At 56.0% G+C, this 19,498-nt stretch overlaps 10 protein-coding genes across 10 annotated transcripts; 7 read left to right on the top strand and 3 right to left on the bottom strand.

The window, feature by feature from the left end:
• Positions 1-70: 70 nt before the first annotated feature.
• On the bottom strand, positions 71-1,795 carry PHSY_003296 (hypothetical protein; the record flags this gene model as incomplete). The annotated part of the gene is made up of 1 exon (XM_012333917.1): positions 71-1,795. One exon carries the CDS (start codon positions 1,793-1,795, stop codon positions 71-73), a length of 1,725 nt encoding a protein of 574 aa, XP_012189307.1.
• A 587-nt stretch (positions 1,796-2,382) lies between these two features.
• On the bottom strand, positions 2,383-2,766 carry PHSY_003295 (WD repeat-containing protein; the record flags this gene model as incomplete). The annotated part of the gene is made up of 1 exon (XM_012333916.1): positions 2,383-2,766. One exon carries the CDS (start codon positions 2,764-2,766, stop codon positions 2,383-2,385), a length of 384 nt encoding a protein of 127 aa, XP_012189306.1.
• Positions 2,767-3,256: 490 nt separating this feature from the next.
• PHSY_003294 (hypothetical protein) lies at positions 3,257-3,472 on the bottom strand (the record flags this gene model as incomplete). The annotated part of the gene is made up of 1 exon (XM_012333915.1): positions 3,257-3,472. One exon carries the CDS (start codon positions 3,470-3,472, stop codon positions 3,257-3,259), a length of 216 nt encoding a protein of 71 aa, XP_012189305.1.
• Positions 3,473-3,873: 401 nt separating this feature from the next.
• PHSY_003293 (mu-adaptin 3) lies at positions 3,874-4,347 on the top strand (the record flags this gene model as incomplete). The annotated part of the gene is made up of 1 exon (XM_012333914.1): positions 3,874-4,347. One exon carries the CDS (start codon positions 3,874-3,876, stop codon positions 4,345-4,347), a length of 474 nt encoding a protein of 157 aa, XP_012189304.1.
• A 964-nt stretch (positions 4,348-5,311) lies between these two features.
• On the top strand, positions 5,312-8,386 carry PHSY_003292 (topoisomerase I; the record flags this gene model as incomplete). The annotated part of the gene is made up of 1 exon (XM_012333913.1): positions 5,312-8,386. The coding sequence occupies one exon, from the start codon at positions 5,312-5,314 to the stop codon at positions 8,384-8,386; it is 3,075 nt and encodes a 1,024-aa protein (XP_012189303.1).
• A 379-nt stretch (positions 8,387-8,765) lies between these two features.
• PHSY_003291 (RPEL repeat protein) lies at positions 8,766-9,507 on the top strand (the record flags this gene model as incomplete). The annotated part of the gene is made up of 2 exons (XM_012333912.1): positions 8,766-8,850; positions 8,933-9,507. 2 exons carry the CDS (start codon positions 8,766-8,768, stop codon positions 9,505-9,507), a joined length of 660 nt encoding a protein of 219 aa, XP_012189302.1.
• A 542-nt stretch (positions 9,508-10,049) lies between these two features.
• Positions 10,050-12,728, top strand: PHSY_003290 (hypothetical protein; the record flags this gene model as incomplete). Its single annotated transcript, XM_012333911.1, has 1 exon — positions 10,050-12,728. The coding sequence occupies one exon, from the start codon at positions 10,050-10,052 to the stop codon at positions 12,726-12,728; it is 2,679 nt and encodes an 892-aa protein (XP_012189301.1).
• A 1,034-nt stretch (positions 12,729-13,762) lies between these two features.
• On the top strand, positions 13,763-14,605 carry PHSY_003289 (sugar transporter; the record flags this gene model as incomplete). The annotated part of the gene is made up of 1 exon (XM_012333910.1): positions 13,763-14,605. The coding sequence occupies one exon, from the start codon at positions 13,763-13,765 to the stop codon at positions 14,603-14,605; it is 843 nt and encodes a 280-aa protein (XP_012189300.1).
• A 208-nt stretch (positions 14,606-14,813) lies between these two features.
• PHSY_003288 (sugar transporter) lies at positions 14,814-15,515 on the top strand (the record flags this gene model as incomplete). Its single annotated transcript, XM_012333909.1, has 1 exon — positions 14,814-15,515. The coding sequence occupies one exon, from the start codon at positions 14,814-14,816 to the stop codon at positions 15,513-15,515; it is 702 nt and encodes a 233-aa protein (XP_012189299.1).
• A 147-nt stretch (positions 15,516-15,662) lies between these two features.
• Positions 15,663-19,095, top strand: PHSY_003287 (hypothetical protein; the record flags this gene model as incomplete). Its single annotated transcript, XM_012333908.1, has 5 exons — positions 15,663-16,163; positions 16,236-16,694; positions 16,774-17,132; positions 17,218-17,297; positions 17,870-19,095. 5 exons carry the CDS (start codon positions 15,663-15,665, stop codon positions 19,093-19,095), a joined length of 2,625 nt encoding a protein of 874 aa, XP_012189298.1.
• Positions 19,096-19,498: the final 403 nt, after the last annotated feature.

The raw sequence follows: 19,498 nt of genomic DNA, 5'->3' as shown, positions 1-19,498 counted from the left end.
TGTATGCTACTGAGGAAAAAAGCTCGTCTGAAGCGAGCAAAGAAAACTCTATTCGTCTCGTGCATTTCTTCTAGATCAACGACTGGGCCTCGAGCAAGAGGATGATCGAGTGGGTGATCTCTGCGACGCTCTGGGTGCTGGCATCCACCACGAGGTCAGCATCGGTGGGTTCCTCGTAGACGTCGTCCACACCAGTGAAGCCCTTGATCTGACCTGCCCTAGCCTTGGCGTAGTTGCCCTTTCGGTCGGTAGCCTCGCAGAACTCCAACGGAGTAGCCACGTGGATGAGGAAGAAGTTTCCAGCACCGCCGGTCTTGGTGATGGTGTCGCGGGCGACGGCGCGCGACTTCTCGTACGGTGCGATGGGAGCAGCGATGACGGCGGCGCCGGCGCGGGTGAGTTCAGCGGCGACGAACGAGATTCGCTGGATGTTCTTCTGACGATCTTCGGGCGAGAATCCGAGTTCGGACGAGAGCTCGGAGCGCACAGTTTCGCCGAGGAGCAGCGAGACGGATCGTCCACCCTGTTCGTTCAGCTTGACCTGGAGCGCACGGGCGATCTGGTCCTTGCCAGAGTTGTGCAGACCGGTGAGGAAGAGCGTGAAGCCTTGCTTGGCTTTGGGCGGGTAGGACTCGCGGAGCGTCTTGACGACGGATTCGTACGAGAACCAGTCCGGGATGGCAGCGCCGGTGCGAAGGCGTCGTCGAAGCTCGGTGCCGGAGATATCCATGGTCTGGGTGCCGGCGGCAACCTCGTCAACAGGTTGGTATTCGTCGGTGGAGGGGATGTAGGTCATCTGTTGGAAGGGAACCATTTCGATGCCGAGCTCTTCGGTGTACTTGGTGACGAGGGTCTGGGCGTCGTAGGGACCGTAGAAGTCTTTGCCGGAGGAGTCCTTACCGGGACCGGCGTGGTCGCGACCGACGATGAAGTGGGTGACACCAAAGTTCTTGCGGATGATGGCGTGCCAGAGAGCTTCGCGGGGACCGCCCATTCGCATGGCGAGCGGCAGCAGGGCAAGCGTAGCCATGCCGTTGGGGTAACGGGGCATGAGCGACTGGTAGACACGTACGCGGGTGTAGTGGTCGACGTCACCGGGCTTGGTCATACCGACGACGGGGTGGATGAGCACGTTGGCCTGGCGCTGACGAGCAGCTCGGACGGTGAGCTCACGGTGAGCACGGTGCATGGGGTTACGCGTCTGGAACGCGACCACCTTTCGCCACGCGATCTTGGCAAAGTGCTGACGGAGCTCAGCGGGGGTGTATCGGAGGGCGACGTAGTCGTAGTAAGCGGGCTTGGAGATGGCCTGGACGTCACCGCCGACGTAGAAGTCCTTGACCGACTTGTGGAGGTAGGTGATGGCAGGGTGAGCGAGGTCGTCCGAGCCAAACACGGACTTGGCCTCGCGAACCTTGTCGACGGCGTAGACATCGGTGACGGTGATGATGGCGATAGGGTTGTCGTCGCGAGGATCGCGGAGGGCGATGCGGACACCCTGCTGGATCTTGAGCGCATCGACCTGCTGCTGGTCCACATCGAGCGTGATGGGCATGGGGAAAAGGTTGCCGTCGGTCAGACGCAAGTTGTCGAGACAACCGTTGTAGTCAGCCTGGTTCATGAAGCCCTGGAGCGGGGAGAAACCACCGTTGATGATGAGTTCGAGATCGCAAAGCTGACGCTCGGTGAGCACGATCTCGGGAAGCGTGTCGGCCTCCTGGCGAAGCTGAGCGGCGATGGGAGCATCGCGAACGAGCAAGTCCTTGAGGACGCCACCGTGAGGAGCGTTGGCCATTGTGAAGATATGCGTGGGAAAGGGAAAGGGACGGAAAAGCCGAAGCAGCGGGAGGAAGGGATGAGATGATGGTGGGAACGGAACGAGAAGACTCGGAAGTCGAGCAAGAAGAAATGTCAAAATTGGGCAACTGCATTCACGCAGCCGAGACGATGTTCCGAGAGGCGGTCAGCGTGTTGCTGCAAGCCCAGATCAACGGAGCATGCGGCAATTGTCGGTGACGCCTGGCTATCTGCTCAGATCACACACAGCACCTCTTGTGTTCCACAATGCCCCGCCTCATCCTTCAGACTCTCCTTCACATCGGCATCTGACCCGTCCGGCACGCTTTGAAGAAAGTGCAAATCACGAAACCTAGAGAACAGGACCGCAAGCTTGGCACCGGATGACGCCCAAAGGCTGAAAGTGGTGCATTTCTTCTTGGCGTTATGGCGACAGATGCCCAAAGCCGTGCAAAAGCGTCAATGAGCGGGCGGCAGAGATTTGCCTCGGCTGCCTTTGTGTTTCGGATCAAATCACACACGCTCCGCGATCAAGACAGACGCAGAGGAAGAAATCTAATCGAGAACAGATGTGGAGCCAAAGAGTCACAGTGGCACATGCTGGGACGACCGGGAAGATCGTTGAGAAGAAATCAAACAAACAAAAATCTGCGCCTGTGCACGGTTTCTGCTCGACTGTCTCGTCTTGCGCCGCCTAAACGCCGCTCCAAGCCATTTCAGCAAAATGGGGAAAACTTCGCATCCGTTCCGCTCTTGAGCATCGTCTGAAATGTCTCTTTGACTCGGTCGCGTGGCAGCAATGAACGAACCTGTATGGCATTCGACGACCATGGCAGCACCTTTGCGGAGGTGTTGCTCGCCTTGACTGTAGCCATAGCGACTGGTGCGTTGCTGAACAGTACACCGTTGCATGCGGGAGCGATGTGGGCCCACAGCGTCGCTACCACAGGACCCTGTCGAGGCGTCCATCCAGCCTTCACTAGCTCAGGGCTTTGCTGCTGTGGTAAATCCATGACTCAACCGTGCAGCCCGGGACGCCTGTCAAATTTCGCGAAGACGCACCTGGACAAGCAAATGGCGTGCTCATGGCTCGAGAATATATTGCCGCGGCAGGATCTCGGTTTTTCGTGCGAGGAATAGGAAATTCTCAACCACTGTCACGAATTCTCGATGTAACATGATGTGACAAATCAGAATTGATTGCATCTTGGCATCGGTCTGTTACTACCGATCCGATCTCAAATGGCCGTATCCTCATAGGACTTGTCGTGATCATGCTTGCAGAGACGAATCCTTACAAAGGATGCTACTCATGATCAGCTGCAAGCATCTTCGACGAGACTATACGAAGCACATTGCTGTTGAGGTTAGTCAGAGCATTGCTTTTGAGGTTAGTCAGAGATGCGGTTACCAATGAATCTGAATTGCTGAATGTTGTGTATGATGGTCGAGCAGGCTTTCAGTGGTCGCGGCCGGTCTGTTTACGGGCGTCCTCCTTGAGCTTCTCGATGTTGGAAGGATGTGTGATGGTGTCGATTGCCAGGTAGACTGCAAACGCGCCGAGGCCCAGTCCGAAGCCAGGGAAGATGTTGCGTGCGAAGAAGCGGTGCGAGAAGACGGGGTGCTTGCGCCATGCCTCGCGCTTGGCCCATGGATCACGGTAGAGTTGTGGCATAGTTGCAGATATATGAGATGGCGGGTGGTAAGGAGGAGCGGTCTGGCGATTTGAAAAGGTTCGAGACGGTGCGATGGTGCAGCGAGTTGGGGTCGTAAAGGAGAAGAGTGGGAGCGGATCCGAACAGGACGGTTGGTCAGCTCTGCTTTCTCTCGAGACTGTGCTTTCAGGTCGTGTAAGACGGCGCGATCAAAGCCGAGATTGTCGCTTCCTCGTGTGTCGTTCGATTCTCGTCGCAGTACATGTGCAACTTTCCGATGTCGCGGTCTGCGCTGCTTCGTTCTTGCTTGGCCTACGTTCAAGCCGCTTGATGTCGAATCTAAATAGGCCTGGAGAGGAGCTCTTACCTTTTGTATTATTCCTCGAGAGCGTCGCGATTATCCTCGCAGAGACGAGACGGGATGAAGAGGATCGGCACCGGTTATATCGAAAGATGCTTGACGGAGAGTACAAGAAGTGTGGAGCAATGTAGCTCGAATCGTGAACTTGACGGACGCTCGAGGCTGAGCGCGGACCCGAAATTTGTTAATTTTTCGTGCGGGATAATCCTCACCAAACGCGTTTCGAAGAGCTCTGTCGGCGAGACGCTTTCGGCGTGCACCTCTTTTGACCCAATTCGTCGTCTCTTTAAGGATTGCTGGTCTCTGAGGCGAAATGGACCAAGCTTGTCCAGCGACGTACGTCTGCACACAGCATTCAATGAAGAAATCAAGCCCTCACGACACAGTCGCAGTCAGCCATCTTATCATCACTTACCCTCAAAGTCAATCAAAGTGAGCTCGAGTGAAAGGCTGTTGCTCCCTGGTGGAGGTATGAAACCGAAGCCAGTCGTCAACTGGAATGAGATGGGGTCGTTCGACGACCACCACAAGTGAAATCGGCCGCCGAGACAGACCAACCAACGCGTTGAGTGCGAGTCGAACGGTATCAATGTTGGTGGTTGACCGCGCCCCAGTCTCATTCATTTAGAGCATGCGGACTACGTGTGAAGCAACCGAGACTGCTGAGCGACATCCGCTCGACTTTCTCATCCACGCGTCACACGGACGCACACTGAGAAAAAAAAGGACACGTCCGCTAGCAGACGGGAAGAAAGTCGAAAAAGAAGGTTGTGCACCGCAGACTCTCTGGCTGCACGATCCACTTGAACACGATCTGACCGAGGGAAAAAGGTTGTTTCTGCAAGCAACACTTCCAAAAGCGACCTCTTGACTTCACTTTTTCTTTTCATCTCGACGTGCTGTCACAGCTGCTTAGCATCGGCTTCGATCCGCTCAAACGACTCAGCATTCATTCTCCTGACTCTCGCATCCCTCTGCTCTTCTTCCTTCTCTACTATCCTGTCGGCATCGGTCGCGCCGCCTTCACCTCCGGCTCAGTCTCACGATCTTTCTCTTCTCCAGATAGTCCGCAACACGCAATCCGCCAGAGACTCTAGACAAGCTTCGATCGCTTCCCTTGCGTCTACACAGTTTCATATTGATCCACACCTCCTGTTTCTGCGGCATTGCTGGTCAGCCCGCTAGCTCTTCGAGCCTACTCCGTCATTCCATTCTACAGCTGCGGCTCGCTTCCGGCAACGCGAGTTCATTCTCAACGCTGAACCGCTCCGACTTCAGGTCCTGTACAAGCTGTTCTTCGCGCACTTCTCCTTTCGTCACTCTTGTCACTCCGCGTCCAGTCCCTGAGCTGCGGTACGAGGACTTTTCAGTTGCCACGATCGCCAACCACTCCACCGATCGAGTCGCATCCCGCTCCCCTGCATTCCATTTGCGGATCTCGTCCCGAACGGCTCCGCATCAACTCGCTCCAATTTCGCCGTCCTAAATCATCGACACGATGTCGGGCATTCAAGTCAAGAATGAGCCTATGCCCGCCTCTTTGGCGTCTGGCTCCACAAACGGTCACGCCAAACGCCCCGCCAAGCCCAGCATTTTCAGCGACAGCGACGCAAGCTCCGACGACGATGACAAGCCTCTCGCAAAGAGGCCCAAAGTAGAAGACAGCGATCTCTCGAGCGACAGTGATGCCCCTCTTACCGCAGTCACATCCCAGAATGGCGTCAAGAAGCGTAGCGGCAGCAGCCAGGACGACGACGAAGATTCCTCGGACTCCGATTCGGATGCACCACTCACCGCCGTCGTGAAGAAGAACAACGACAGTGACGACAATGATGACGACGACGAGGAAGAGGACGACGATGAGGATGGCGATGGCAACGGCGACGACGACGATGACGATGATGATGATGACGATAAACCGTTGAGTCGGACATCCAAGGCGAATCGAAAGCCTCCTAAGACAATGTCCATCACCGGCTCGGGCGAAAAGAAGTGGGACGTGCTCGTCCACAAGGGTCCTCGGTTCCCTGATCCATATCAGCCGTTGCCCAGGGACGTCAAACTCAAGTACGACGGAAGGCCTGTCGATCTGCCGTGGCAGACTGAAGAGGTCGCCATGTTTTATGCCGTCAAGCTCGAAACTCAGCATGCACAGAACGCCATCTTCAACCGCAACTTCTTCGACGACTTCAAGGCGGATCTCAAAAAGTATCCGCCTAGAGACGGCACGCAGATCAAGTCGTTCGACAAGCTCGACTTTCGCGATATGTACAACTACTGGCGCAGTCTCAGGGACGCCGAGCTCGAACGAAAGAAGGCTTTGGCTCCCTCGGCACGCAAGCGCGAGATCGAAGAGCGCAAGGTCGAGGAATCCAAGTGGAAGATCTGCCTCGTCGATGGCGTCGAGCAGCGCGTCGGCAACTTCAACGTAGAGCCGCCTGGTCTCTTCCTAGGACGCGGCGCCCATCCCAAAGCGGGCAAGGTCAAGCGACGCATCCATCCCGGCGACATCACCATCAACCACAGCGCAAAACACCCAGCTCCTCACCCTCCCGCAGGCATGGGCGACTGGGCCGAAGTGGTTGAGAAGAAGGACGTCACCTGGCTCGCCTACTGGAAGGAGAACATCAACGGACAATTCAAGTACGTCTTCCTCGACGCCACCTCCAACTTCAAGACCAACTCGGATCGCGAAAAGTTCGAAAAGGCGCGAAAGCTCGACACGGTGGTCAAACAGATCCGACGTGACGTCAACAAGAACCTCAAGTCCAAGGTGCGCCACGAGCGACAGATCGCCACCATCGTCTGGCTCATCGACAACTTTTCGCTCCGTGCCGGTAACGAGAAGGGCGAAGACGAGGCCGAGACGTACGGTGTCTGTTCACTGCGCTGCGAGCACGCCCAGATCAAGATGCCAGACACCATCCACCTCGAATTTCTCGGAAAGGACTCGATGAAGTTCGAGGAAGATCTCAAGATCACCAACCCGGACGTCTTCAAGAACATCGCCATGTTCCTCAAGACCAACGGCATGAAGGACGCGTCGGGTAACTTTGTACGCAAGAAGCCCTCGGATCCCATCTTCTGCGCGCCCGAGAGCGGCTCCGGAGGCGGCAAGATGCAGCCGCTCCAGCCCGGCTCGGTCAACCAGTTCTTGTCAAAGTACATGAAGGGCTTGAGTGCCAAGGTCTTCCGTACCTACAATGCCTCGGTCACGTTCCAAGGTTTGCTCGAGCAGACCGAAGAGTGGCTCAAGTCGCGATCCAACAAAGCCGAGCGCGAGATCAACCAGACCAATCTGCGCCTGGCCTACAACGAAGCCAATCGACAGGTGGCCATCCTGTGCAACCATCAAAAGACGGTCAATCCCATGTTGCTCAACCGCAACCTCGAGCGCACTCAGGACAAGATCTTCCAGATCCGATACGAGATCATGAAGGAGCAGCAAAAGATCCTCACGTTCCACAAGATCGGCGAGCTCAAGAAGGAATACAAGCCGAAAGAGTTCCCGTTCATGAAGCAATTCGACAAGATCATGCAAAAGCAAGAGCTAGATGCGGAAAAGGTCAAGCAGTACGAGGAGCAGATGATCACGGACAAGAAGTCCAAGCTCGAGTCGACATTCAAGCGTCAGCAGTCCGAGCTGCAGTATCAGTTGGAGCAGAAGGGTCTCACCGGCGACGATGGATCGCCGAAAAAGGGCAAGAAGGCCAAGAACGTCGAGGAGGAGGTGCGATCGTCGATCAAGGGGTACAAGGACAAGAAGCAGGTGGACGAGGAGCTCAAGTCGCTCAACGAGACGGCCAAGCGACTGGAGAAGGAACGCAAGAGCAACAAGTCGCATGCGACCAGCTGCAACTTTGCCAGCTCGGCCAAGAAGATCCTTAGCAAGTATGAGATGATCAAGAAGCAGGAGGCGGAGCTGGTCAACAAGAACAACACGTCGGATGTGGCGCTGGGCACGTCCAAGCTCAACTACATCGACCCGCGTATCACGCTCGCCTGGCTGAAGGAGTGGGACGACCGTCTCATCGATCTCGGACAGGGCAAGGGCGCACCGAAGAAGAAGGTCAAGAAGGAGGAGGAGGAGGAGGACGTCAAGTCCAAGAAGGGCAAGGGCGCAGCTGGCAAGAAAGGAGCGGCAAAGACGGGTCTCGCCAACTCGACGGGCGACAGCGAAAAGATGGAGTTGGGATTGCAGGTGATGAACATCGGCCAGTTCTTCGCCAATTCGCTGCAGAAGAAGTTCAAGTGGGCGGCTTCGGGCGACGACGGGCGCGACATCTCGGCCAAGTGGGTGTTTGTCAAGGACGCCCAATCCAAGATGCGCAAGCTCGACTCTGCCGAACGCAAGGGCCAGAACGGCGGCTCGTTTGCGGCCATGACGGACGCGGCGGATTCAAAGGAAGCTGCGCCCACAGCCAATGGAACTCTGAAGAAGCAGACGGCTGCGGATCGGAAGATGAGCAAGCCTCTGAAGGCGGTGGACAAGGCGGAAGAGAGCGACGACGATCTGAGCAGCGATAGCGACAGCAGCGACGACGACGACAAGCCGCTCGCCGCTGTTAGGTGATCCGTCGCCGACACCTCTGGCATCCCAACACACAATGTATTCTTAGATCTCTAGCATTTTAACAACCTCTAATAAGTTATTCCATCCCCAATACATGGCAGCGAGTGTCGTCGTGCTCACCGAGTGTAGCGGTAACGCGAGTGTGTGAGAAAGTAGGTGAAGCAAGCCACGCGTTTTGAAAGAGAGAGGGAAAAGTGACAGATGCAGTCACGAGTAAGTGAAAGAGCAACACACCTCTGCGGAGAGCCTCATGCTCATGCACAACAACACAGCTCGTGTGCTTCTGGAAAATGCAAAATGTGGAGAGAGCTGACCGGGAAGGAGGCCCGAGCGGTTGCGCTGGCGGCTAAATTTGGCTGTGCTGAGCCCCTGAACTGCCATGTTGACCGTGACATCGAGCGGATGGTCCCTTCCTTTCTTCACGACTGAGCCTCCATCGGAGCACACCGACACCGCAAAGATGGGTATGTATCGACTGTTGTAGTTGAGTGGATTCGGCACACACAAAAACTCACACACACACACGCTTTGCCTTAACTTGGATAGCCACGATCAACAACCTCGACATTGCTGCTGCCAATGCCGCTGGCGGAGGAGCGGCCGACCATCCCAAGAGCCCGATTTCGGACGAATACCGCGCACGCCTGGAACGAAGCCTGGGCCATCGTCCCGATCGTCACGAGCTGGAGGAGAAGAACATTCTTAAGCCTGGCAACCTGGCACCGTCGCTGCAAGCCGCTCGCGACGAACTGGAAAAGTCGCAACGCGCCGACAAGCTCGAAGGTCGACTCGAGCGTCGTCCCGAACGTGAGGATCTGGTATCGCGCGGCATCCTCAAGGACCAATCGGTTGCACCTTCGCTCCAGGCAAAGCGAGATGAGCTGCAGAAGAGCCAGTTGACCGACAAGCTGGAAGGAAGGCTCGAGAGGAGACCCGAGAAGGAGGATCTGGTGAATCGAGGTATCCTCAAAGATCAGTCGGTAGCTCCGGCTCTTCAGGGTAAGAAGGAGGAGCTGGAGAGAGCTCGTCTGGGCAACCAGCTGCAGAAGGATCTCGAATCGAGGCCTAATGCAGATTCACTCCGACAGAAGGGCATCCTTCCGCACCAGGAGGAGCAGTAGCTGCCGCAGCTTTCTTCCACTGTCTCGCAGTAGTTCCATTGGGGCACACACACACTCTCTCTCTCCCTCCGTTGGTTTCGTCCAGATTCGTACTTCTTCTCCATCTCTGTGTGTGGCCTGAGTCTTGTCATGTAGCATCGTGGATGAAGGTTATTTTTGGTCATGGATGTTAGTGTTCTCAGCTAACATTCTCAGACGAGTTATTCGGATCGTCCGTCCGGAAAAGACCGTGAAAGTGAAGCGAAGATGGCGCCTGTCGCGCGATATTTCTTCGTCAAGTCAATTTGAGCTCAGCTTGCTAGAAATGTTCGGCTCAGGCCGACAGCCTCGGTTCTGAACCCACAAAATGCTGAGGCGCTCCGGCTTTGTGGCAATCTTGCTCCGACTCGCCTTGCCGAATATCCGCTTGTGGCTTCTGCCTTTGACTCGATCCACACCACTTATCTGTACCACCACCACCACCATCCATTCGCACACCTCGACACCTAAGTGAAGTGCACTTCCGACATTGCTTGACGTCGGCGCGCGTGTCGTGGCCAACCATGTCCATGTCCGACCTTATCTCGGGCGGTGCTGGCTGCGGCCCGTCCAATCCGTTGCAAAACATCGGCAAACGTTTTGGTCAGGATCGCGGTGCGCAGCAAGACACTTTTGCCTCGAACCCATACGCTCAGCAACAAGGCCCCTCGTTTCGTTCACATGGTCCGGTGGCCTCCTCGTCGCAGGAGCAGCCTGCCTTCTTCAACTCTCCGTCCCAGCAAGCACCTCTGGCTCAGCAGAGCAACCTCCACGATGCTTTTGACGTCTCGCAGCTGCGTGGCAACCTCCCGAGCGGATCGCGCATGCCCGTGCAGAGTCAGCACCACCGACCGGGACCTGCGCCTAGCATGGCTGATCTCGAAGCCAGCTTTCGTCCCGCTTTCTCCAGGAACACCACCGCACAGGCTCCCCGTGCCTCTGCTCAGTCTGGTTGGGCCACCGACTTTCTCAGCGCTGAGTCCTCGCAATCTAGCGTCCGGTCGCAGCCCACCCAACAGATGCACATGGAACCACACTCAACCCACGCAGTCCACCCCAATGTCATTCCCATGGGCATGCGTATGGGTATGATGTCCATGCCTCACACCGCGCCCAGCATGCATTTCTCGCCAAGCCACATGCAGGATCACGCACCGCAACAGCAACAGCAGCACCAGATCAACTCGACAGCAGCACCACAGCTCGACAATGCAAAGTGGGCAGAGGCTTTCACCGCTTTCGAGGCCTCATCAAAGCCCGATCAACCGGCACCAGTAGCCATGACCGACGCAAGACCCACCGAGAAGGTCGACTACGCTGATCCGCAAGAGCGAGATGAACTTGCACGGACCGCGGGTAGGCTCGTTTCGTCTGTCGAGCACGATCAGAGCTCAAAGTTCCGCCAGAGCAACTTCCTCGATCTCATGCGCAAGATACGTGACAAGCAGGCGGGCATCCAGGGCGACAATATCGTCGAGAATGCCGACGCCGCCGCCTCTACGCTCGATAAGGGCAAATCTCGAGCGCACGATTTCAGCACATCCTCGAGCGTCCAGCAGTCGCAGCCGCAATCGCAGCAGGAAGCGTACTCGTGGGCGAATCAGATGGCAGCCAACGGTGGACTGTCGCATTTGTCGCCCAGCGTGCAGGAGGCTCTGGCCAAGAACAACGTCCAGCAATCCGACCTGCCCCAGCATCTCCGCAACGAGCAGCACATTCAAAACCAACAGGCGCTCAACGATATGTGGGCGGAGGAAGATGCACGCAGCCAGTCCATCGAACGCCAGGCTATGAGCGAGAGTGCTCAGGCCTTTGTCGGTGACGGCGGCGATGTCACCGCCAGGATGCGTGAGGATGATGCTGACGCCCAAGAGTTCGAGCGATACCAACGCCTAGGTGCCAACATTCCGCACGCCAGCACCTTCAACAGACGGTGGGAGGAGGACATGAATCGACCGCTCGACCAGATGGACGACGACGAGGTCGATTTCGTCGGCCGTAGATGGGAGGGCACAAAGGGCAGAGGGTATCCAGGTGCGCAGACGGCCGAATGGGACAAGTTGCAGAGCGATTGGGATAATTTCGAGGTCACCTCTGCCGGTATACGACCTGTCACGCTGCCACAACGCTCCGAAGCCACCGCGACATCCATGCAACCCGCACCGGCTTACCGCTTCCTGAGCGACAACCCGTACATCGCCTCGACGCGCCATCACGCTGCCCACGCTGGCGGCTTGCCGGCGGGTCTCGAGTCGGTGCTCGAGAAGGAAGCGGCGGTGCAGCAGAACCCGCAGGACGCTTCGGCATGGTTCGACCTCGGTGTCAAGCAGCAGGAGAATGAGCGAGAGGTGCAAGCCATCGCAGCGCTGCGTAAGGCGCTCGACCTCGATGCAAATCTCAGGGACGCGTGGCTGGCGCTCGCTGTCAGCTACACCAACGAAAACGACCGTACCGCGGCCTACGAGGCCATTGAGAAGTGGATTGACAGCAACGACAAGTACGCCCAGGTGGTCCAACGCACCAAGGCCGAGCTTGCCGCCGCCAACGCGGCCGACCAGCGTGCTCGCAGCGATAGCGTTTCGTCGCACAGCACATCGGCGTCGGTGGTGGAGAAGCACTCGCGCCTCACGAACCTGCTCATCGCCATGGTGCGCAGCGGAGGCGAGAGCGGCGAGATCGATGCCGATGTTCAGGTGGCCCTCGGTGTCATCTTCAACTCGAGCGAAGATTACGATAAGGCAGTGGATTGTTTCTCCACCGCGCTATCCGTTCGACCTCAAGACTGGTTGCTGTACAACCGACTGGGAGCTACGCTGTCCAACTCCGGACGTAGTGCCGAAGCGATCCAGTACTACCACCACGCGTTGAACCTTCAGCCCGAATTCGTGAGGTGTCATTTCAATTTGAGCATCTCGTGTCTCAACCTCAAGATGTACCAGGACGCAGCGGAGCACATTTATACGGCGTTGACGTTGCAGCAGGCGGAAGCGGAGACACTGGGCGTAGCGGCGGAGAAGGGCACGGCGACAAGTGGGAGCTTGTGGGAGACGTTCAGGGTGGCACTGGAGTTGCTGAATAGGAGCGATCTGGCGAGCAAGTGCGCCAGGAGGGATATTAATGCTTTTGATCTGAGCGATTTTGTCGCTCCCGTGGCTGGAGGTGGGTTGGTGGGTGGCGTGGGTGAGGTTCCGTTTGATTACTGATGCGCCGGAGTGCAATGTAGAATCGACGTTGCAAACAACATTGCTTGTCAATGACCATACTTCTGAGGTATAGCGCAACCCTGTAGTGCAATTTGCCATGTTGTTTGCATTCAAGTTTATATCGCACAATGGGACGTAATTTGGTGAAGGTGGTACCGGACGGATGAGCTTGTCAAGCGAATCTCGACATGTGCTCGTGCATGGCGATCCATCTGGAGCTGTTCTGACTTCGGCGTTGATCGGACCAATGTCGAAACCGGTCAAAGGCGGCGAAATATCCGGAAGAGTGAGCTCGGGACCAGAAAGGTATTTTTCGTGAATGTTTGCGGCGGAGCTCCAAATTCCATCGAGTATGCCATCATCGCGTGTGTGTTGTTAAGAGCAAGCTCCGTGTTTTCCCCCGCGCTGGCAGGGATGGGCAAAGGTCGAATTGCTGCAAGCGAGGGTTTTCGACGAATTTTATTGGACGAGGATCGAAGCGAGGGGGAAGCGATGCATGCGCATGTGCAGTGTTCGAATCGCCGTCTCGTTTCTTGAGCCGAGAGCCGCTCTGACCGCCGCTACAGTGACCGTGGCGGCGGGGGGAGTGAACCCCACGATGGCAGATCTCTGCCTGCATTTGCATTTTTCTTTCTTTTTCTCCGCACAAATCGACTCCGCAAAAAAATATTCCGCACAAGTCACAGATTGCACAGCGAGAGAGTGTTTTCCAATACAAACAACCGGTGACTTCATCGTCCGGTTTGTGATACCTGTCGACTTCGCTAGCCCTAGTTGTAATCTCGCTTGTGAATAAGTCTGCGCGTGACGCACCCTTGGAGATGCAACTGTCGTTCGCTCGAACTTCTTTGCAGACTTGCGCTAGCGTGTGTGCGTGTGAGCCACGAGTGAGGAGGCCACGAGGAGGTTCCCCACTCGATTCCTTCATAAGCTCAACCCCACACTCGTTCCGTCCCACCTTCATTTCACCACCATCACCAGCTTGAACCTTCAACTCCAACAAAATGCCGGGTCTGGCATCTCGCACTAACACGATGGGCCTTCGCGGGCGAAGCCTGCGATGGGCCATCACCACCACCTCTGTTATAGGCTTCAGTTTGTTCGGATTTGACCAAGGTTTGATGAGCGGAATCATCACTGGCACCAAGTTCAACGAAGAGTTCCCACCGACCGCTGGCAGTTCGCACCGTGCTACGGTCATTCAAGGTGCGGTCGTCAGCTGCTACGAGCTCGGCTGCTTCTTTGGTGCCATTTTCACTCTCCTCCGTGGCGAAAAAATTGGACGACGACCTCTGATGCTCGTTGGAGCCGTGCTGATGATCATTGGGACAATCATCTCCATCACGCCTTTCAAGGGCCACTGGGCACTCGGACAGTTCGTCGTCGGTCGAGTAATCTCGGGACTCGGAAATGGGATGAACACCGCCACCATCCCCGTCTGGCAATCCGAGATGTCCAAGCCTAAGAACCGTGGTCTCCTCGTCAACCTAGAGGGAACTTTCATTGCAGTAGGCACGCTCGTAGCCTACTGGCTTGATTTCGGCATGTCGTACGTCAACAGCAGCGTCCAATGGCGTTTTCCCATCGCCTTTCAGATCGTCTTTGCTCTCATGGTCTTTATTGGCGCGTTCAACTTGCCCGAGTCTCCACGATGGCTTATTGCTCAGGGCCGTTCGGACGAAGCCAAGCAGGTTCTGTTCGCACTCGAAGGCGACGCAGCTAGCAAGGAAGAGGTCGAGACCGAGGCGAGGATCATTCGAGATACCATCCAGAAGACCGGTGGTCAGGGCGGTCTCTCCGAGCTCTTCACCAACGGCAAAACGCAGCACTTCAACAGGATGGTCATTGGCGCTTCTACGCAGTTCTTCCAACAGTGAGTACAGGTCTTTCAGCACACGAAATCCACGAGTTCGGTCACTGACAGAAACAACATATGTATTGCATCCTGTCACCATCCACTTTGCCTTGACTTCTGCTGCCACGCCATTATTCTCGTTCTTTACGCGAAAAAGATTTACGGGATGTAACGCCGCGATCTATTACTCAACTGTGCTCTTCGAAACATCGCTGGGACAGTCAAGGAGGATGTCTTTGGTGTTGGGAGGTGTTTTCGCCACGGTTTACGCCCTTTCAACGATCCCTTCGTTCTTCACAGTCGAGAAGCTTGGCCGACGACCGCTGTTCCTCATCGGTGCCTCTGGACAAGGAATCTCGTTCATCATCACCATGGCATGCCTTGCTGCACCCGATACCCCGAACAACGCCAAGGGAGCTGCCGTAGGTCTGTACCTCTACATCTTCTTCTTTGCCTGGTCAGTGTTGCAGCTGCCGTGGGTCTATCCGCCCGAAATCTCGCCTCTGCGAACTCGTACAGCTGCGGTGTCGGTATCTACGTGCACCAACTGGATCTGCAACTTTGCGGTCGTCATGTTCACGCCGCTCTTCATCAGTTCAACGCGATGGGGAGCGTACCTCTTCTTCGCGCTGATGAACTTCATCTGGATCCCGATCATCTTCCTCTTCTATCCCGAGACCGCTGGCCGACGACTGGAAGAGATCGATCTCATCTTTGCCAAGGCGCACCTGGAGCACAAGCCGGCCTACCGAGTCGCCAAGGAGATGCCCAAACTCAGCGCCGCCGAGATCGAAGCCGAGGCCGAAAAGATTGGTCTGTTCGAGGCAATCATCGACACGGAAGCTGGATCTGCTTCTCCTGGTGAAGAGACATCGAGCAGCAGGAGCGGACATGCTTCGGACGCTGCGAGCGTTGCCAACAAGCCTCAGTGATTGGCAGCAAAAACCTGATCGTTGGAGAAGGACTCATCTGGATTGCCGCGATACATCATCAGACAGTGGCTCTGCTGCCGTTGGCGTTGTTGGACGTAAATCCTAAACTGTATTTCAAGGAAAATTCATTTTCTCTCCAACTCAATTATGCGGGATGTCGTGTGGCTTGATTACTGTCGGCGTAACTTGCCGGCGGCTATCTTCTCTCGGGTGTGCGTCATTGAAGGCCGTGCACATTGTTTTCCACTTCATTTCCATTGCCGCAACCCTTTTCTTCTCCCTGTCCCACCACCCCCGATCTCGACTGCATCACCACCAAGCTTTGCAGTCATGTGCTTCGAGAGCTGTGTGACCACCGACTCGGTCACGGGGTCCAAGCACATTCCTGCATCCGCTCGCGTCGATCCGAGCTCGCTCCCCTTTCACACCCTCGCAGACGCAGCTTCGGATGCCAAGGTGACGGTGACGCTCTTCCATCTCGGCACCATCAAGAGCTACCGTCAGGCATGGGCAGATGACACCTGGGACACGAATGTCAAGCGACGACTCGAGAAGGCAAAGCAACCGGTGGAACTTCCGATCCTGAGCGCACTCATCGAGCACGAGCCTACGGGCGAAAAGTGGCTCTGGGATCTGGGAATGTGCAACGTAAGTCGATTCATAACCTCTGCTGCAGGGATCTCAGTATACTGATCGGTACATCTTGGTTGAATGCTGCAGGACTTCTCTGTGCTGCCAAAAGTCTTTTCGAGCGGCACTGTCAAGTTCCTCGCTCCGGAACTGCACGACCATGGTCAACTGAAGAACGTCCTCTTGAAGAAGTTCAACGTCGACTCGATCCAGGCCATAGGTCTCTCCGGTATCATCATCAGCCACGCCCACATGGATCACTACGGCAACCTGTTGGACTTCCCCACTTCGCTTCCGGTGTTCGTCGGTCCCGGTACGATGGACTGGGTCGGAGGAGGTGAAGATGCTGCACTGAAAGGTGACAAGGGTCTCATGAGTTTCCCAACCAGCTTCCTCAAGGATCGCACTTTCGTCGAGATGGATCAAATCGCAACCAGTAGCGTCGGTGACAAGTTCAAGAGTCGAATCAAGGACGCAAAAGTAGGACCATTCGACAAAGCTTGGGATTTCTTTGGTGATGGGAGCGTGTACGTCGCTTCTGCTGAAGGTGTAAGTTGCTTTCTCCGAGGCGAAACCAAGTTATGCCGTTGAGCGCTGACCCTGAACTGATCATCTTTGTTCGACATAGCATTGTCACGGTCACATGGTCCTCATCGCCAAAACCACATCCGAGCCCAAACCGTCCTACGTGCTGCTCTCCGGCGACGCAGCTCACCAACAAGCGCTCTACCACCCACTCCCCCCGCCTCTCCAACTCGACGCCGAGTCCCTCAGCTCCTCAGCCGTCAAGTACGACGGCTCGTATTCCAGCGACACGGACAAACGCGCTACACCGGGCTACTTCGATCGAACCAGCGCACATGCCGTCACCGATCGCGCCATCCCGAACGACAACGTGTCTTGCATGCAAGACTTCCCGGATAAGTCGATGAGAACCCTCAGCGCGCTGACTCGCCTGGAAGCGTGCTCGGATGTCATGGTCGTGCTGTAAGTCTCTCTCTTCCTTTCCTTCATTCACCGTGCATCTGACAAGAAGATACTGACTTTCTCTCTACTGTTGCAACTCATACAGCGCGCACGAGATCGAATTCGTCAAAGCTACAGGAATGCAAGAGGGCGACGAGCTGATCGTCAACGACTGGCAGAAGAAAGGTATAAAGGATGCAAAGGTGGAGATCGGCAAGCAGAGGAGGGATGAGCTGGCGTCGTTGTGAGGAGTCGAAATGATGTTGTTCCCCTCTGGACGGCGCACTTAAATTGAAAGAAAGTCTTGGCTCTGCAACCGGTTCCCACCCGATGAGTGACTGCGTCTGAGCTCTCCGAGTCTGTGAGTGGGATAAAGATGCCGTTCGAGCCGCGGCTCAATTTGGAAGATGAAGGCCAAGCCTGCCGTGCGGCGTGTGGCACAGACTCTTTGTTCAATGAGACCCTGGATCTGCGAGGTTGTGTCTTTGGTGAACTCTCGGAAGTGAGTCAGGTGTGACAGGTCAGGCTGGTGAGATGAAGTTGTGTGGGACTGACGACTTGCTTTCAGCCTGCCTTCAAGGCTGGGTTAAAGTGACGCCACCAAAACAGTGTTGCGCGTATATATGGAGCTGCGATTTGCAAGTCTGCTGTGACCAGCTCACTCGCTCCCAGAATCTTCCCAAAGATGACCCTTCCAAGCAAAGCGGCCTTTCTTGCTGTGCTCATATGCATGAGCTGTCTTTGGACATCTCGTGCAGAGCGTATCGAGCAAGCGTCCATCAACACTGCCGACGTCAAGGCAGGCTACGAGCACCTAGCTGCACGATACGCATCGTGGGTGGAGCGTAAGAAAGAAGGACGTGGCAAGGCTGACGGCGTGTATGGACAACTAAAGCTGGCCGTTCCAGCCGCTCCAGCCGCTCGACCTCGACCTGTCCGTCACCGCGGTACGGTTTTACCCATGCACGCTGTCGGTGGGTATCCCAAGATGCTCGGTCAGACGTACAATGTGGTCGTCGGAATGGGAACGCCCGCCCAGCTCTTCAACTTGACTGCCGACACCGGCTCGATGCTCGCCTGGGCGGTCGACTCGTCGTGTTCCGAGAAAGATTGCCCTGGAGTGGCGACGAAGAAGTCCTACAACCCTGCCAAATCGACGACCAGCAAGAAGTTGCGAAGCGACCACGAAGCATATGGCGATGGAGAGATGGATCTCATGCTGTACACAGACGTGGTCAGCCTGGGCGAATTGACCATCAGAACGGCTACGATCGGAGGCGCCAACAAGACTTTTGAAAAGGATGGGCAGCTCGAGCATGATGGACTGCTGGGTCTAGGTCGCCAGGTGGATGCAGCACCAGAGCCGATTCTAGAAAGCTTGGGAAAGGCAGACCGCAGATTCGATCAGACGATCGCGCTCGACCTGGGCGAGAATGCCACGCTGGAGGTCGGCGGATTCGACTACATCAAGTATCCCAAGCTGCAGCAGATCAACGTCCAAGCGGACGACGGTTGGCTTCTGTCCGGCAGTAGCGTCACCGCTCCTAGCGCCCCCGCCACAGACCCCATAGACCTGCTTGTCGACACGGGCTCTTCCGTCTCGATGCTACCTGCAGCCCAAGTCGACACCATCATGAGTCGACCCGGTCTGCAGTTCAACAAAACCGCCGCCGAACCCATCGTCTACTCGATGCCGTGCAGCACCAAGCTCGGCGTGCAGATGATCCTGCCAGACGGCACAAAGGTCGGCGTCAAGGATTCGGATATACTGATGCAGAGCAACGATGTCACGATGCCGGGGTGTTTAAGTTTGCTGGTGGGGACTACGAATCCTTTCCTGCCGTCGGTGGCGGGAACACCGATGCTCAAGAGCGTTTACACGGTGTTGAGTAGGGGTAAGGGGGGAGATTGGATCGGGGTCGCGCCTTTGCTGCCACCGACTAGCGGGGGTAAGGTGGGAGGGCGCAGCGGAAAGGTCGGCTGATTGAGGCTTCGTTGGCATGATTGCTGCGTGAAGAAACTGCAACACGGCCAAATACGAAGGCATCAAATCACACTAGGCTGTTCGATCAAAACTGTGACTTCGGTATGCATGAGCTAATGCTAGAAGAGACTGACCACAGAGGGGATGAAGAGAAAGATGATCCGACTCGATGACGCGTGGGTGGTCAAACGAATGCCGTTGATCCGTAATTTGATGCCCATGAGACTGGACGATTGCAGTTGAGATCAAAGCAGCGCCGACCGAGTGCAATGCAGAAGGCAAGACTGACACCTCGGGTGATGTTTGCAAACGTCGCAATGAGGTCATGGAAGGCACATTCACAACCTACCTTGCTTCGATGTCTGCATGCTGGTAAGTTGACCGTGCAGAGAACGATCAAAGA

Source organism: Pseudozyma hubeiensis, assembly GCF_000403515.1.
Source record: "Pseudozyma hubeiensis SY62 DNA, scaffold: PHS33, whole genome shotgun sequence".
In the NCBI taxonomy this organism is placed as follows: Eukaryota; Fungi; Basidiomycota; class Ustilaginomycetes; order Ustilaginales; family Ustilaginaceae; genus Pseudozyma; species Pseudozyma hubeiensis.
This window is presented reverse-complemented; position numbering and strand designations above follow the sequence as displayed.